The 16,687-nt window shown below is 41.6% G+C and overlaps 1 protein-coding gene across 7 annotated transcripts in view; it reads right to left on the minus strand.

Moving 5' to 3' along the window:
- Window positions 1-1,657: 1,657 nt before the first annotated feature.
- Window positions 1,658-16,687, minus strand: part of LOC106492019 (bifunctional heparan sulfate N-deacetylase/N-sulfotransferase 4) — a 114,492-nt gene continuing 99,462 nt past the window's right edge. For 6 of the 7 annotated variants that reach the window (XM_067297636.1, XM_067297637.1, XM_067297641.1 and 3 more), the window contains 4 exons: window positions 14,552-14,661; window positions 8,300-8,402; window positions 7,468-7,980; window positions 1,658-2,129 (listed from right to left, as the gene is read on the minus strand). In XM_067297636.1, the coding sequence (XP_067153737.1) occupies window positions 7,861-7,980; window positions 8,300-8,402; window positions 14,552-14,661 (333 nt within the window). In that variant the 3' untranslated portion in view covers window positions 1,658-2,129; window positions 7,468-7,860. Of the gene's footprint in view, window positions 2,130-6,339; window positions 6,497-7,467; window positions 7,981-8,299; window positions 8,403-14,551; window positions 14,662-16,687 lie in introns of all 7 variants that reach the window. The other variant, XM_067297638.1, reaches the window with a different exon arrangement.

Genomic DNA, 16,687 nt, shown 5'->3' on the forward strand with positions numbered 1-16,687 from the left:
CTTAGCTGTATCCGGACAAATGGCTTAGTTAACCAGAAGTAGAAGATAGGGGTTTATTTAGATATTTTAAATGTTTTTTTGCCAGCTAACAGCTGCAGCTGACTGAAATGCAAATACCAATCTGTTCTCCCTAGGCAATTTTTAATTCTTCACGAAAGTAAATTGGAGTATAAATTACATTTAGAATTCATATCCATAATTCTATAAATCAATTTCTAACTGAAATTTGTATATTTACATATACAAAAAAGTGGTCTTCCTCTCCTCTCAAGGGCCGTGTATATTAAGAGCTCTTTTCACAAAAGAATGAACCCAGAGCTTTATTTAGGGCTTCTATGTTTCCATTTTTTGGGGAAGGAATCGTCTGATTCCAGGAACTAAAAGTGACAAAGAAACCTTAATAAATTTAATAGAAATCATAAATTTACAGAAGAATTCTTCTATGCTTTTACTAAGTAAGGCTCAAGCAGGAAACCCAACGAAGCCTGGAAAGATTTCTGTTTTAGGTAAAAATCTAAGTGTTATTGAGGTTTATTGACAGTTTTTAGCCATGATTTCCATGTGTTCCTTTCTCACCTAGGGAATATGAAGGAAAAAAGAGAGATGGCCGAGAAAGGACAGGCATCTCTGAGTGACAGGAAATACTGGTTACATTTTTTCATTAATCTCTTCATTTAGATTCATAAGGGCATTTGGGATTCAAAGAAGCAGACAGGCAAATGTCTGTGAGGGCCTTTAAAAGTATGTAACTGCCTGACTCAGTTAATAACAAATAATTATCATAGAAGGCCAATAGCTTTTTAGTTTCTTAGGGCCTACAAGTCATTTTTGAAAAAGAGACTTATAGTCTTAAATATTTTGAAAATTTTACCTAGCATGTCTCCCTTGTCTGAGAGCATCAGGCAGATCCGGAAAGAAGCCAAACCTGGTATTAAGATGTCTATAATGTCATTTCTAATTTGCTTAACTATAAAAGCCCTAGCGAGGCATAATTTGCTACTCTGTAAGGCTTATATTAAGAATTCTTGGCTCTGATGTGATTTAACCTCATTCTGACATAGGTCTGTAAAGCAAATGAATATTTTATAATAAAAAAGGGAAGAAGCATTATCATATTTTAGGGGGAAAAAAATCAGTATCTGGTAATTCTGAGTGCACAGTTTGAAACACCTTCAAGGCAATTTGCACCAGCTGAAATCAGGCCCTTTTAAGATTCCTGAAACAGAGCAGAGAAGAAACCCGGTGCGATAATTAGAGAAAGAGCTTGCACGGGGCTGTTATATCTGGCGAGCTGCGTATCCGCACCTCTCACTGAATGCAGATGCCGCGTAGACCTCTGCAAGTCAGGCCCGTGAGCGCGTATTACACTGTGCGACAAACATGTACGTGGCCGACTTGCCTGAATTCACGTCCTCCGCCCCGGAGCTGGAGGACAGGGGCCGGGGCCGGGCTCAGCAACACTCCTGGCCCTCGTGCAGCAGGCGCCGGAAACCCCAAAGCCTCGGGCTGAGGACAGCTGAAAGCGCAGAAGAGTGGCCGCGGCAGGAGACGCTGAGTCAGTACACAAGTTGAAATATATGGTGGAGGTTACTGAAGAGCAGTTTTTGGCTCAGGAAATGAGAGGGAGAATTTGAAGAAACAAGAAAAGCTCTCTGTGTAATACACCATCAGAAGTGTTTATTCTGCAGAAATGAGAAGAACCAATAATAAGGTGTATGCACATCAATTATTTAAAACAATTTCAGCAAATACAGGCTTTGACCTTCCTCACCACCCCCCAACAAAAATACTTGGAGTGATCAAAATTTGATACTTTTTATCCTGAACACCAAGTATTTGCTCAACTGGATTTGCTGTCGTCACATAGGGAAAAAAAAAAGCTTGGGCAAGACAGTTAAGTCTTCCCCACGTCTCAGATCTACCAAGAGGATATCTTTTTGTTTTGAAATACTACAGAATGATACTAAGTCTTATAAAAGTAATCCAGTCACTGGAACATTTAACACTTCAGAATCTGTGTTGCTTGAAAATCCTTATTTATTTTTGGTAGCTTTTCTAGATAGGATAGTGATGGAAAAATCAAATCCATAGACAGGTCCACACCTTTGCAGTCGCACTAAAAGGATGAACTGGAAGGAAAAAAGAGAAAATAAAGACAATATAAGAAATTTTTTCTTATGGGAAAATTCCTATTCTGAGAATGTATACTTAAAAAAATAATCTCCCAAGTAATAAGTCCTGGTAGATTTATACAGAGATGTATGAACTAATGCAGACAGACATCCTAATTTCTAAAGCCGTTTCGTGATCTGGTACTGGTGCGGCTATAGTTAGGCAGTTGTGTGAGACATCAGATCTTTTTGAAAGAGAGACGCACTGGTAAGAAATAGAGGGCACTATAATCTCAGAGCCAAAGTGGCAAAACTAAATTACTCGTGTGAACAGAGCTTCTCTGGCACCAGTGGTGAACTTCGTCTTACTTAACCAGAATAAAGTTAGACACTTAGTCTCAGTTAATTTATACACCTGTGTTGTACCTGTTTTACACACCTGTCACATGCTTATACACCTATTATAAATCAATTAAAAACCTATTATAAACATCATTCGCTATGAATGGAAACTAGATGACTAGGTTGAACTTCACAACTAACTTTAAGGTGGCCCAGCTTAGGCGAAACAAACACCCTGCACCCAATTTATTCTCTGCTGATACTTCTGCAGATGAATAATGTTCCTCAGCCTAACAGGCTGCCAGCTGTGCACTTTGCAGATGCAGTGTGGTGGCTCAAAATTTAACACAAGTAAGAAGGAAGTGGAGGAGGGGGAAATAAGAGGGAAAATAGTCAGCCTTTGTTTTGTATTCAGGGCATGTCCCCACCACCTTGTTATCACATCAGAAAGTCTGAACCCATCAGTGCTTTCATTATGCAACAATTTCCTCCCCCAAGAATTTATAATTCTGCCATTTTAATTTGTTTTGGGGACACTTGGCAGTCTGATTCCATATCAGACAGCAAATTTGTTTTATTAAAAAACAGCTATAAGCAGTTAATCTGGCAACTTTATTTCAGACCTTGAGAGGTCAATACATAATTTAGAAGTTTTCAGATTCCATTCTGATTGCTTCTCGCCCAAAGACAACCTCGCTTATATAAACTTGGTTTTCTGACTGCTGATGTCCTACTTTAATCAGCAAAACTGCTGCCAGAGACCCTGACACTTGTGTCAGCCCATACTATATCCTATTTCCTATAGCCAGTGATACAGGAAAATGGAGCAGATACAGATCCGTGCAGTAAGCTGAGATGAAAGCTGGCGCAGCCCCATGAAGTGTTTGAGGTGGGGGGACTATTTACAAGTGACCACAGTGAACCTGCGCAGGCAGCAGCTCTAACCATGGCACAGTGGCTACCAGGAGAGAGGGAAAGAATCAAAGGCAACTCAGTAATAGAAATCAGACTAGGGATGGATTTCGAATACGGATATGGCTACGTGAAATTTGAACCTCATGATTGTGCTTTATTGAAACCAACTCCTTGGAGTCCAGTCGCGGCTGCCGAAATTAATAGGAAGATCCCCACCGGTCTCAGTGGGCCGCAGGCCAGGTCTGTGCTGTGACAGTACTATTTCAAACCTACACAGGAACAAGTATTTCCAGGAGAATGGGAGCAACTGCAGCTGCAGCCCTGCAGGCCTTCACTGTGTAAAACTCCTATTGATTTACAGCCTTTTCCACATGGAAGTACTGTAGAGATGAATCCTGCAGCTTATGAATAGGAAAGAAGGCCCATCATTATCTTTCATAGCTACGGCCCCCTTGCCATGAATAAATGTTTTATTTTTATTGCATTTGTTTTGTTGGTCTTTAAGAATCCCAACAATTACATGGTCAGGCATATCAGAGGCATAAAAGAAATCGAGATCATTTACAACTAGTTCACAAAGGCTCCTCTGTAATATGCTGCTCTGGAGAAAGTCTGTGTTGATGGGTCCTATTAGAAGTGGAAGGAATGAAACTTTGAAATGCTGTTGTTTCATCTTTATATGACACATAATGAAGTCACTTCAAATGTCAGTTTTCAATGGAACACGAGATCTCCTGGTAAAGTGATGCCCATTCAAACTTAAAAAATAGCAATGAGCTACAAAAACTCCCCACTGTATTTTAAGGGCATAATGCTATTACAGAAATCAGATTTGAAAAGACTTAGTTCTTTTTTTTCCTAAATGAAAGAAAGAATATGCCAGATTTTTTTGGCATTTGCCTCCTTTCCTTGAGAAACCCCTGAAACTGATTTCTTTAGCTTTTAACTAAAAGTTAGGAAGCCATCTTTTAATTAAGGATGAGTTACTTTTGAGGGATTTTAGCAGCTAAAATTGTATCAAATGGTTTAGTTAGATATTTTTCTCCAACCAATCCCTACTTATCCAAAACTCTCATCAGTCTAGTCTTCCTTGGCATTATCAGTGCTACAAGTTAAAAGAGCTTGAGTTAGGTCTCAAGAAAGTAACTCACTTCAAAACATTTTTCAAAAATTATACACATGAGATTCCTTTTATTTGGCATTTAGATTGTCCTGGTTCATTTTGAAGTTCTACCTGCACCCCTCATGATTAAAACTAGAAAACTGCTTTAAGAAAACAAAACAAAATCATACTTTTCTCTTAGGCATAGCTGTGAGATGAAATTCCAGGGCTCCATTTTAACTCACCTAATTTTAGACTTCTACAATTGAGCTCTACCTCTGAACTACTTCTCTAGTATCCTTTTACAATCAATGGAGAGAAAAAGGCAAGATTAATCTCACTCATTTAAGAAGTCTGCTTTAGGATGAGATGAATTGTATCCTACAAGTGCTATTTCTCTCCATCAGCTATAAAATACAGCCTAAATACACAGTTCAGAGGCAGATGCCTCACTAAAGCAAGATGAATCCCGTTACAACATTTACAGGAGAACATGAGACTGGGTATCACTGTCTTTCTGATGCTCCTATATATTTCCATATTTCCTTGTGTACACATGCTAATTTTTCTAATTTGCATTTGTTTCCTAAGCATGATTTACAGTTCATTAACATCTCGCAGGGTTTCAGGATTGTGACTAAGCCAGGCTGGCTGACACCGTGGCTTTGGCTTTAAGCCTTCAACCAGTGGTTACTGGGCTGCAATGCCAGATGCCGGCAGACGACCGCGGTGCAGCATGGGCAGCAATATGTGCGTTGCGCTCCTCAGCTGCTACCGCGGTGGCTGGGAGGAGCAGCTTGGCAGCACAGATATTTGTACTTGTGCCCTTCCCTTCCCTACCTATGGCTTGGTCTTGCAGAAGGCGTGAGAGCTGGAGGATGAGGAAAAGGGCAGGGACTCAGAGCTGGTTGCACCTCCACCTCTTCTCCATGCTCTCTCTTCTCTGTGGACTATTTATATGGGACGTGGAGAGGCAGTACCGGGTCCTAAGTGAAAGGGGATCATTCACATTTGGCAGGGCAGCGGACAGGTAACCTGGCGGGGCTGGGGAAGAGGTGAAGGCTGGGTGAATGAAAACACCCTGGCAGGTAGGCAGTGGGAGAGGACAGTCCAGGGGGAGATGTGACAAGCCAGGTGGCACCAGCATATCTCTGGGAAGCAGCTGACTTGTCAGTCCAAAATAGAAGGGCTGTATTTTCCCATGTATGTGCTTTTCTTCATTTTCTGTTTGCATGAGCAGTCACAGGACTGAACTAGATTTAAAAGCATAAGCCTGTCTTTGCTAAAAGACCAAATCCAATTAACTTAGAGGTTGCAGCAGAGTAATAAATCTTTAAGTGTTCTAGCCACAAAAAGACAACAGAATGGAGTCATGTGCACACTTAAAAGTATATTCTCTTAAACATATGTGTATGCACACTCACGCTTTCTCACAATCTGGGAAGTGCGAATTCCCTAAAAAAAATACAAAGTCAGAAACCAGCACAGGTTCCTCAGCAGGGATGATTCAGATTCATAATTTCCAAGCTAGTATCATGATCTTGGTGGACAGCCTCATGATTTAGGAGTTTATAATGCTGGAAAGGCTAAGATAGACATCTACATGTATAAACTGGATTGAGGCCTAAATTAATTCATTTGAGTGTCCTTTAATATCACAGTCCATGATGTACACTAACTTGTGATGCCCCAACAAAAAGTACTGACTAGTCATGAACTTATGGTTCAACCTCAACATCCCTTTCTGTCTCCTGGGGTAAGACATAAGGCTCAAATTCACAGAGAGAGGGGGAGCTCAAAACCTTTATACCACCTGAAATGGTTTGTGACTAGGAACTAGGACAGGGAACTCGGCAAACTGAAACTTACTCAATCTTGTGCTGCATAAAGAGCATGTAGAAAAGCTTTGTCTGCTTTTGTTTTCCTCGGAAAAAATGCTGTAAGACTAAAGTGCCTAAATGGATTTCGTTCACCCGGCTTAATTTTCCCGGCTTAATTTTTTTTTGTCAACCCTGCCCACACAGATCTGAAAAGAAAGCACAATTCATAATATCATATTTTTGGTAATCAATACTTTTCATTTACCTATAGGCACATAAAGGAGATACATAAAACTAAGCGTATGTCTGATCTAGATATACAGTATGTAGATGTACCGGCATAAAAATATATACATCATATGTGTACGTGATTTATAGTAGATATGCTTGTCTATTCAACTCCATTAAAGTCTATAGAAAGAGACTTCTTCAGTAGGCTGTAGGTTCTTCAAAACTTTAACAAATGCCTTTGGCCATTATAGTCTTTTAAAAGTTTATTCTGAAATGGCTTTAAGACCAAGACCCTGAATGACTAACCCAATCTCATTTTGAAAGCTTCAGAGTGAAAACACTGCTTTCAGGACAGAAACAAAAGTGTCAACATTATTGTCAGTACACTGCTCTAATGACCTGCTTAAATTTTTTTAATGTTTTTGATAATATTATAATGAGTGCCATAGCTTTATGACAAACTATTTAATATGATTTCACATCTCAAAGCTCTGCCTTAGGTGCTGCAGGAACCCAACAAAAAACACTACCAAGGTGGCAAAGTAGCCAAGTAAAATGACAGTCAACAGGTTTCACTGAGAGTTTGGAGATCTAGGAGAGCCACCTCACTGCATTTCACCTCAGCTGCCCACACAGCTCCAACAAGCCTTCAGCTTGTTGTGAAGGAAAAAAAAGTGACAGAAGAAAGAGAACAGTCTATGCATCAGTTATTACAGGAATTCCCAGGAAGGAGGTTAGGCAAGAATTTAGCCCGTCTCAGACTGTTAATTCTTGAAGAAAGCAATGATAATAAATTAACATTACATACTTTATAATAATTAGGGACCCCGACTGCAAAGTGCTGAATGTCCCCCTATAAAATGGTAAGTGCTTGATTTCTCACCTTGCAGGGTTGGGGGAAACACCTGTAAAAACAAATAGGAAAAAAAACAAACTAACGACCGACCTCATAATCCAAGGAGAGATGTTCCCATCCTTTGCTTGTGTCCTGACAGACTGTAATTTGTCATATACACTGAAGTCTATCAGTCCTACACACAGTTTCTGGTACTTTCTGGTAAACGGAGGGACTAGACTATGCACGAATCCCAGTCTGGATAAAGAATAATGCCACATAGCTCCGTATTATTTCCTGGAAGCTGACAAAAGGGGTTGATGCTAATAGCTGTCAGCGCGTGCATATAAACAGTTTTAAGTTTTTTTAATTCTTTTTTTTTTTTAATAGAAAGAGCATTATTCATGAGGTCCTCTACTGACAATCACAAGTGAGTCGGAGAAGCAAGGGGTTTTATGGTGAAGGAAATCGTCCTTAGAGACTTTGGTCCTCTGAAGGTCAGTGCTATCTCACTTTCTGCAGCTCCTGTCTCAGCCACGATGGCAGGGGTTGTCCCAGTCTGTGCAGCAGTTTGGACAGTTCCACGTTGTGGTCTCGATAGTAACTTGACAGAAAAGCTCGAGACTGAGAGGGGTGAAAAAGTAAAAACAATCAAGCAATCAAAGCCAGTTCACACTAGATTTTGGCATCTGCTTGTATCAGATTGCTATGAGAAACCAGCCTGCCCCCTCTTACCACCTAGGAGCTAGGCATTGCTCCTACAGAGAGGCTGTTTTAAAGGGTAATTAATCTTGTCTCATTCAAAGCTCATTAAAAGCTTCTGGTTTTAAAAAATATCAAGCTAGTGAAAATAAAAATAAATGTGTTTACTTCAGAAGTCAAACACAGTATTCAACATTCCCGTACTCAACCAGTTTAACTTAAATCTCTGGAAAACCTTTACCTCTTGATCCATTGGTGGGTATTTTCGACCTTTGCTTTTTCCCAGGCACTTTGTTTTCCCTCCTTCCAGTAACTGGCACCAAAAGCCTTTTTGAGGGTCAAACCTATAAAGGATTATATTTTAAGAAAGGCCTAACTATGGAAGAATCTCCAAGATACTAAAACATCAGTGTTAGCCAACAATTTTTGTCACACAAGCGTCTCTAAAAAACTGAGATACTGAGAACCAAGTGGGAAATAGCCTTCCTCTCCTACAAAAGCTTTGGGGATTTAATATTTTCCACAAATTTACCTCAGAAAGGACTCAAGGCAACACGTTTTTCACATGGTCTTTACCTATACTAGCTACTTTGTTATTGTACAAGTCCAGGATATAGGACACCAAGTTTCAAGTGTTGATCTGTTTGATGCTGGTCAAGGTCCTGAACCTCAGTCTTCAGGATCTTACATGGCTCCATTCCAGACTGTCATTCATATTTTGTTGTCTGCTTTTGATCAGAGATTTCATCCTTGTCAAACTGTGCCATGCACCCCTGCAGAATGTTTAAGTTTTGATTCACTGACACTTGAACGATGAACATTTTGTCAGAAAATTACTAACCAGCTATTTTTGTGGACTTATATGCACCATATTCTCAAGAATATAAGCTGTGCTTAAGGAAAGCTGTCCATATGGCCAACAGAAGACAATATTATTGCAGGTCAGTACTGTTAATTGGAGAAAGGTTTCAAAGTACAAGCTGATCTCTTTGCTGAATTCAACAGATACAGATTGAGGCCTTCAGTGTACGTATATAAAGTGTGTTATTGTCGTGTGACTATGAAACTATGAGAAATATAATGCTGAAATGATTTATGTTGATTTTTGAGTGAAATAAGCAGTATTTAGGCCTTCTGAAAGAACTTCTGGTTGTTTGTTGATAAGCTAACTGCACCTGAGAAGCTGGTTGCTCCATATCATTAGCTCTAAATCTCATTTTCATTCCAAAGAAGGCATTCCAGCATAAACAGTATCTAAGCAATCCTAGCGGAAATATACAATTTGATTTTGATGTCTAAAATTCAAAGATATAGGAATTTTAGATTGAGGCATTAAAACCCAAAGTCACTAAGGAATGAACAACGTGAAGTGTTAAATTTTGAATTTATTGCTATGGGACTTGCAGCATGCATAAAACATTGAAAAGGTTTGCATTTTTGCTGTTCAGCAGATGTTTGAAAAGGAGGAAGTATAATTGGCTGGAACATAGAGTTAATTAGTTGCAGACCACTTTTTGCCCTGGGTCTATCCATACGACACCGGTGCACCTGCAATTTGCTGCTGTACATATGTGAACTAATTTCTGGGGAAGAGTGAACCTTCTTCACATTTTCATGCCCAGCCCATTACTGCAGGCCTAACCCTACCTTCCTAAATTGTCCCAGTAGCTGTATCAATTAAAAATAAATAAATCATTATTAAACAGATATATTCACGGTAGATTCATTTCTACTTTGGCCTTTTCAATCTGCTTATTGCATACTGAAGTACTTCAGCTGGCTTGCACTAATTTCCCAGGAGAAGAAGCAATATAGTGGGCTGTGCAAAGGGAAAACTGAGAAACTATGCCCCAAACAATATTTCTGCCTCAGAATGAGTATATTGAACATTATTAAGAGAATGTGCAAATTCAGATGGGGGAAAAGAAGGTAAGACAACTCAGGCTGAGCTCAACCAATTGTGTTCAGTATTACAGAAGTCTCAGGACTTCTGAAAATGTAATTGGGCACAATGGAAATATACTTAAAATGTTTAAAAATAGTGTTAGCACTATGGTTAAAGGTTTTTTAAAGCAGTCAGCAGAAACCAGTCCTCCCATCCTGGTTATGTTCTCTTTCCCCTGGCCAACGCAAGCAGCTTCCTTGGCCTTCCTGTTTTGGTTTGGGCATATTTCACTACATACTCACAACGTAGGGGAATACCATCATCGCGAAGCACAGATGGGGAACTGAGTTACAAGGAAAGTAAGGGACTTCCCTCCGGGTTACTGGGTAAGTCTGTGGGAGATGAGGGATTGAACCTGGACATTGAGGATTCAGTCCCCTTCTGCCCCCAACATTACAAAACATCTATGAGAAATGTTACAGGCAGGGAATGCATCTGCAAGGGTATAAAGGACATTTCTGCAACCTGTTTGGACCCAAATGCAGATGGTAGCCCTCTTCCAGAATGAAAGCTGCTGCCAGGAAAGGCTTGCTCTCGCCTGCTCTGTGGCAGGGATTATCTCGTCGGGGCCTTGGAAGTGCTCCTTGGCGTTGCTGGCTCCGAGCCCCCTGCGAGCTGGCACGCCAGGCACAGCCCGACTTCCTCCCGAGCGGGCAAACCATTAGTTACTGAGCCAGGTGGCATCCGAGGTGCTCTGGACAGGCTCGTAATGGCCCCTCTGCAACTCTGTGCTTGACGGGGAAGAAGAGCTCTGAAACACAGGCTGCCCAGGCCAAATCCCGCTTGTAACAAGCCTAGTTTTCAGCTGTACTCCTCCACACAAAAAACTATGAGTTTTGCCCTGCATTTGGCAGTCCCTCGAGATCAGTTTTGCTGCTCGTTTGCCTCTGGAGCTTAGCAATCCACCAGTCCCCTGGCAGCTGATATTCCCTTGGCTGCAGGTGGCCCCAGGGATCTCCATGGAAAAGACTACAGCAGTTGCACCATGAGAATATTTTTCCTATTCTCTGGTGAAACTTAGCAGCACTCTAAGAGAAAACATTTACTTAAGCATGCTTGTCTAGTCTTGACACTACCTGTCTTTTTCTTTCCCTCCTGTTGTTCATTTGAGGGAAAATGAAAAGTGACAGGGACATCTCCACTGTGAAGCAAAGGGTGGTTGCTGCATCTGGAGTTGCCTTTGTGAGCAGAGCTGGGTGTGATGAGCTGCACCACAGGGAAGCAGCGTTTGGCTGGTGGGGCCACTTATCCCTTTGCCAAAGCCTGGCTCTGCTTTCCTCTAGGGGAACGTGGTTTGGCAGGAGACCTGGACGCGGCAGTTCCTGGATCACATCCATTCCCGTTAGGAGTGTGATAAAAGACCCGAGACAGGTTAGATCAGATCTGCCTTGGCTCTCCCTGCCTGGCTATCCGCTATGAGAAAAGCCAGCAGCTCAGCGCTGCCAGGACACGACTTTGCCCCCATACATCTAGCTCATTTTTTTGGATTTCTCCCTTGAATTTGAGACTGCTACTGCCTGGCTCCCTTTCTGCCTGCCTATCTGCTGAGAAAAATAAAGGAAGGTGAGAACCACCAGTTCATGCTGTCGTGGACTATGAGTCATCTGAGGATACCAGGCATTAAATACATCTTCCTAGCAGTCACTGGAGCTGAAGTAGGGCCATCCAGTGATCAAAAGGAAAGTGCTTTGGTAAATTTAGTCCCAGCTGTCCTAGGTTTTTGTTCATTAGGTTCAGATACTTAAAAAATGTGAGCCCTCAGTTACGCTTGGTGACAGGGAGCGGTTAGGGGAGAAAGGGGAAACATCCCGTCAGTGCTGGAGCATGAACTTCATGAACATTGCTAAACCATTTCCCTCTCCTAAGACTTTTATCTGAGGATCATAATGTGTTTTTATAAACGGCATTATGTGTAAAAGCATTATAATATTGGCTGATTTTTTCCCCTTGGTTTTTTTCTACTCTAATAAAAGGCACAGGTCCTATTTAGTGGTGTGTATAAGAAATGATGACGTAGCTGCCATCCTCAGCTGCTTCTAGGCATGCCTCCTACCAACACAGTGTGATGGCCACTTCTCTCCAGATGCCCCAGCACTGCCTCTGTCTCCCCTATGCTCACTGTGCGTGGCTTCAAAAGGAGGCTGTGCTCCAGTCAGTACCTTCCTTGGGCCTGGGTTAATTTTATTCTGCCGTAAGACGTTCGTGTAATCACTCAGGATCATGAACTTGTTACTCACTAGTGTTTGCAGGACTGGCTCTTTAGGCTGCATTGTGACAACTTTAAAAATGTGTGGTATACAGTTATTAGACAGTAATGACTGGGAACGATCCTGTGCAATCTTTTTTATTTTGATAGTCCTAACATGAAGCCACTACATCGTTTAATGCATTTCCCTCTTCCCTCCTAAATCCATGCAGACCCGTGTGCTTCCACAACACATTTGCATTTTCAGTGTCTCTAAACAGTGACTGCATAATTTTATAGAACTGTTTACAACCCATTTTTCCTGTCCAAATAAATCTGATAGATTTTTCCTGGTGTTTGACTCCACTGACTTTAATTTAGTTACACAAAGGAAGATACATACACGTGTGTGTGTATTTTTAAAAGCATGGCAGAAGGCACTGAAAATGTGCAATAGCAGTTGTTCAAACATCAGTAGTTTAGCTATGTATTGAAACTCCTCCTGTATTTTGTCTACTTTAGAAACCAATGACTTAAAAAATTACATTCCAAAAACCAAAATTTTTCCTCTAGAGAAAGATTTTGGCAAAGCAACGTTCTTAAGACTTAAAGAGCAGCAAACACTCAAACAACTCTCAGTTTATACCTGTTGCATAAATAACTATAAGCCTCCCAAAGGAGGAAAGGCGCGTAGGTGGAAACTCTGCAGTCTCATTTCCCTGTAGTTTTCCTGCTGTCAGGGAAATATCCAGCCTGTGGGGAAGACAAGGCACAGGCGTTTTGACTTTCCACCTGCTGGGCGGTGGACGGGGAGCTCTGTGCCAGGCCCTGCTGGGGCAGCCGGGAAGGCAGCCTGGCTCCCGAAGCTCATGCCCTGCGTTTGCACGCCGACTTTGAAAAACCTTCCCCACGGCACAAGACTTCTTAGCCCACGGATGTCCCAGGCTCTCCCAGCGCAGCGCTTTTGTCTGCAGTGAAATAACGTTCCTCACACGGAGAGGCTCAGTGCAAAAGCGCCTTACAATTTCCTGCTGCACCAGAAGGGGAAAGATAAATTCAGCCCCCTCCTGCCTCTGCAGAGATTCTGGCTTCCTGCAGGGGATTGAAAAATGCCCACGAGAGCGCGCCACACAGGCCATTAATCCCCTTTCACGGGGAAAGCCTTATCCTCCGGGTGAGGAGGATGAGAAATACGAGCCGAGCTCATCCCAGCTGCTTTTGCTAGATCTGAACCAAAGGCCTGCTGAGTGCAGGGGGCCTTGCATGGGGCTCCTGCAGAGCACTTGCAGGTTCAGCGCAGGCGCCCCAGGGCACGCAGAGTCGGGCTGCGCAGGCCCAGCCCTTAGTGCCTCCTGGACAAAGAGGAGCTTCCGCTCCAGGCTCCAGGTGCCGTGCTTGATCCCGGCACTGGCATCTGCTATTAGCGGCTTGTAATTTCACCAAACCTTTAGTGTATGGACTAAATTCCTTCATGCCATGTGTCTGACTGCGACTGGGTAGAAAGTCAGCAACATTGGCTCAAACGCTTATGAAATGCAATTATATAATTACGGAATGATATATTTTGTCCATGTTAAAAGCAAACTGACAAAGAACCCTTGCAAGTAGATGAAGCCCGATCTCTACCACTAGACTGCTACACTAATGCGGTAAAAACATTTAACCCAAACTTTTCACGCCTGACATTAAATGGTCTTCAATTTTTAGAGACTGTCCTAAAGTTATACACTCTGATTTGCAGATGTGAGCTGAGCTCTCACATGTGCAATTCAAATCAACTGGGCCTAAAAGTTAATCAGTGCCGTTGTGAAAGCAATACTAAGTACCTAGAGAAATCAAGTCTTGGGAATCTCAAACTGAATGCTCAAATTTAGTGGATGTATTTTACATGAATCTGGACCTTGGTTCTTTTCCTGGAAGGATGGGAATTTAGGGGAAAAAAGCATTTTATATTTATGAAGTATTTAGAAAATATAAAAGCCAGTGAAAAGGGAAATTCACTGTACTTTTGGAGGAGACCATGAGCAGTAATTGTGGTCAGTAAACCCTAGGCCAAAATAGGTAGCAATGAGCCTAATACAAAATACTGAGCAGTCATTTGTTCTGTATGTTGTGTGACATAGAATTTGCTTGTGGAAATAGTATGCTATCATACAGTTAAATACTGCAACATATTACTTGTATGCAAAGTAAGGGAAGACATGACTCAACCCTCCTCCCCAAAACTTTGAAGTGCTTAGCATTGCAAAATTGTCATTCTGGTAATGTGGGTTTCTTTGGTTTGCAGTCAATGATCACTGCTCTTGGGAGGAGGGGATGTACAGTGTGATCTCATAGGGCACATAATAAAGGCACAGACTCACGTTAGAGCTTCAGAGTAATTGTAATGAGGAGAGACGCCAAGAAACTTCTGCACTTCATCCATCACAGTAGCTGGGTCACTTCTTAGCTGCTGTCCATCAATGATTAGCAACTGTAGGGATAAATAGGGTAACCATTTAGAAAAAGGACTAAGATTAACAAAATAAGGACATTTTTTCCCTCTTGTGACCTTACTAGTGACAGCACGGATTTAAATTAACATGTCATTTTGCACAATGTTGTAACAATCGTGTGATTCAACTTCTTTTTAGATTTACTTTTGTACTTTAGTATGTTGAATCTGTATAGGTGGGCACCTTGTAATTCTTTGTGCATACATTGTTCAAGCAGAAGAGTTCAAACCTTGCAAGCTAAACCTGAGCCAGAGAATTCTGAGAAAAAGAGATAAGGAAAGAAATATAAAACACTGCAGAGGTTTACAATGTGTTCATAAAAAATGTGGCATGAAATAAGAAAAATAATAGAAAGCTCATACATATCTCAGAATTAAATTTTCAGAAGTAATAGAAGGGTAATTTATCTGAGAATTACCACCAGCCTACCAACTGTATAAACTTGCAAAATTGTTAGCAAAAGGTTTTTTTTGCTGTTTGTTTTTAATTAAAGAGTGATGTGATATAAAGGTACATTGACTTCCACAAGCAAATGCTAAGTGTATGTATCAAGAGCCTACTGGAGTACCAAACAGTTTTACCAATAATAACTCTTCTGGAGGGATGCCTTTTATATTTATTGTGAAGGCTTATTATGAATTATTAAGTTTTTGAGTGCACAGGCTGAGTGAATGCACATTACTGAGTGCACATTAGTAAGCACCGTGAGTGCACTCTCTGTGTGCACCTTATTAAGAATGAGTGCATTTAGTTGTGTATCTTGCAAAATTAATCACTACAACTATGAAACATGAGTGGTAACCAGGCTTACAAGAAATATGTCAACGTGCACCTGCATGCGTAATAAGAGGGCTGCATTCGCTATGTGCTGCTGTGGGACCCAGAGAGAAATCTTCCTGGCGCTTGGCAGCAGGCCTGGGGTAAAGGCAGCTCAGGCGCCCAGGTAGCTGGGCTCAGGGTGCTCAGCACCCTTGGCTTGGCCCGAAATGCCCGGGACCAGGTGGTGCCCGTGGTGCCGGCGAGAGGACGTGCCCTGTCCCCAAGGCCTGCCTGCGCACCCGGCTGCTTGGAGGCGCTGCTAGTTCCCTATTTATGGAAGAGTAGAAAGGCCAGAGATGAAGAAAGAAAGTAAATGACTAACTGAGAGTTTTTCCTTTTTACTGGAAATGGGATTGACCTGCTTCTCCCTTCTGTAATACAGCTGAGACTGTACGAAAAGAAAACTGAGGACTGCAAAAGACAGAGCTTATATTTGCTTTTGTTTTTCTAGGTCCCTGACTAAATAAGCAACACTCACTTTTACCTACTTTCAGCAAAATCCTGGCCCACATAGAGCAACCTCAGGAGATACGGCTTTGTTCTTTAAATATCCCTTTTACATCTTTTTCTTACAATAGGCAGAGGTATGGTCTGGACCAAGGACCACATAGCCAAGACTGCCTGTGCATATGTTTTGTGATACTAAAGCATTTGCTTTAGCTTTATATCTGGAAATAAGCATTGTGTAATAACAGGAATGTTCTCTAGGTCTCCGTTGTTTATGTAATTTTTTTACGGAAAAGATTCTGAAAGACAATTTGATAAAGCATCAGAAGGAAGATGGGGAAAAAGAAGGGATTCCTGCTCTAATACTGAGAAAGGCTAATTCTGTATCAGGATCAAACAAATGTGAAATTTTCTATGAAAAGGAATGAGTGGGAGGGGGAATGAAATTTTTCTTAGAAGAAGGCTTGGCATTTTCTAAATGAATTTGTCAAACCTTCCCACAGTGTCTCATGCTGCAGCTGCTCATTTCGGGGAACCTAGAAGCCTTGACAACCTTGGTTAATCCCAGAAGGGGAGCCAAAAGCCCTGGATCAAGCCCAGGTGGCCACAGTTCATAGTGTTTTCGTGCTGCACCTTTTTCATCAGAGGACAGAAAAATCAACATGATCCCAACCACCATTTTGATCTTTGACAAATCTGCATTTTCTAACAGCTAAGCATTCCAGTGGGAAATATCCC

The sequence above is a fragment of the Apteryx mantelli genome, chromosome 5, assembly GCF_036417845.1.
Source record: "Apteryx mantelli isolate bAptMan1 chromosome 5, bAptMan1.hap1, whole genome shotgun sequence".
NCBI classification, from domain to species: domain Eukaryota; kingdom Metazoa; phylum Chordata; class Aves; order Apterygiformes; family Apterygidae; genus Apteryx; species Apteryx mantelli.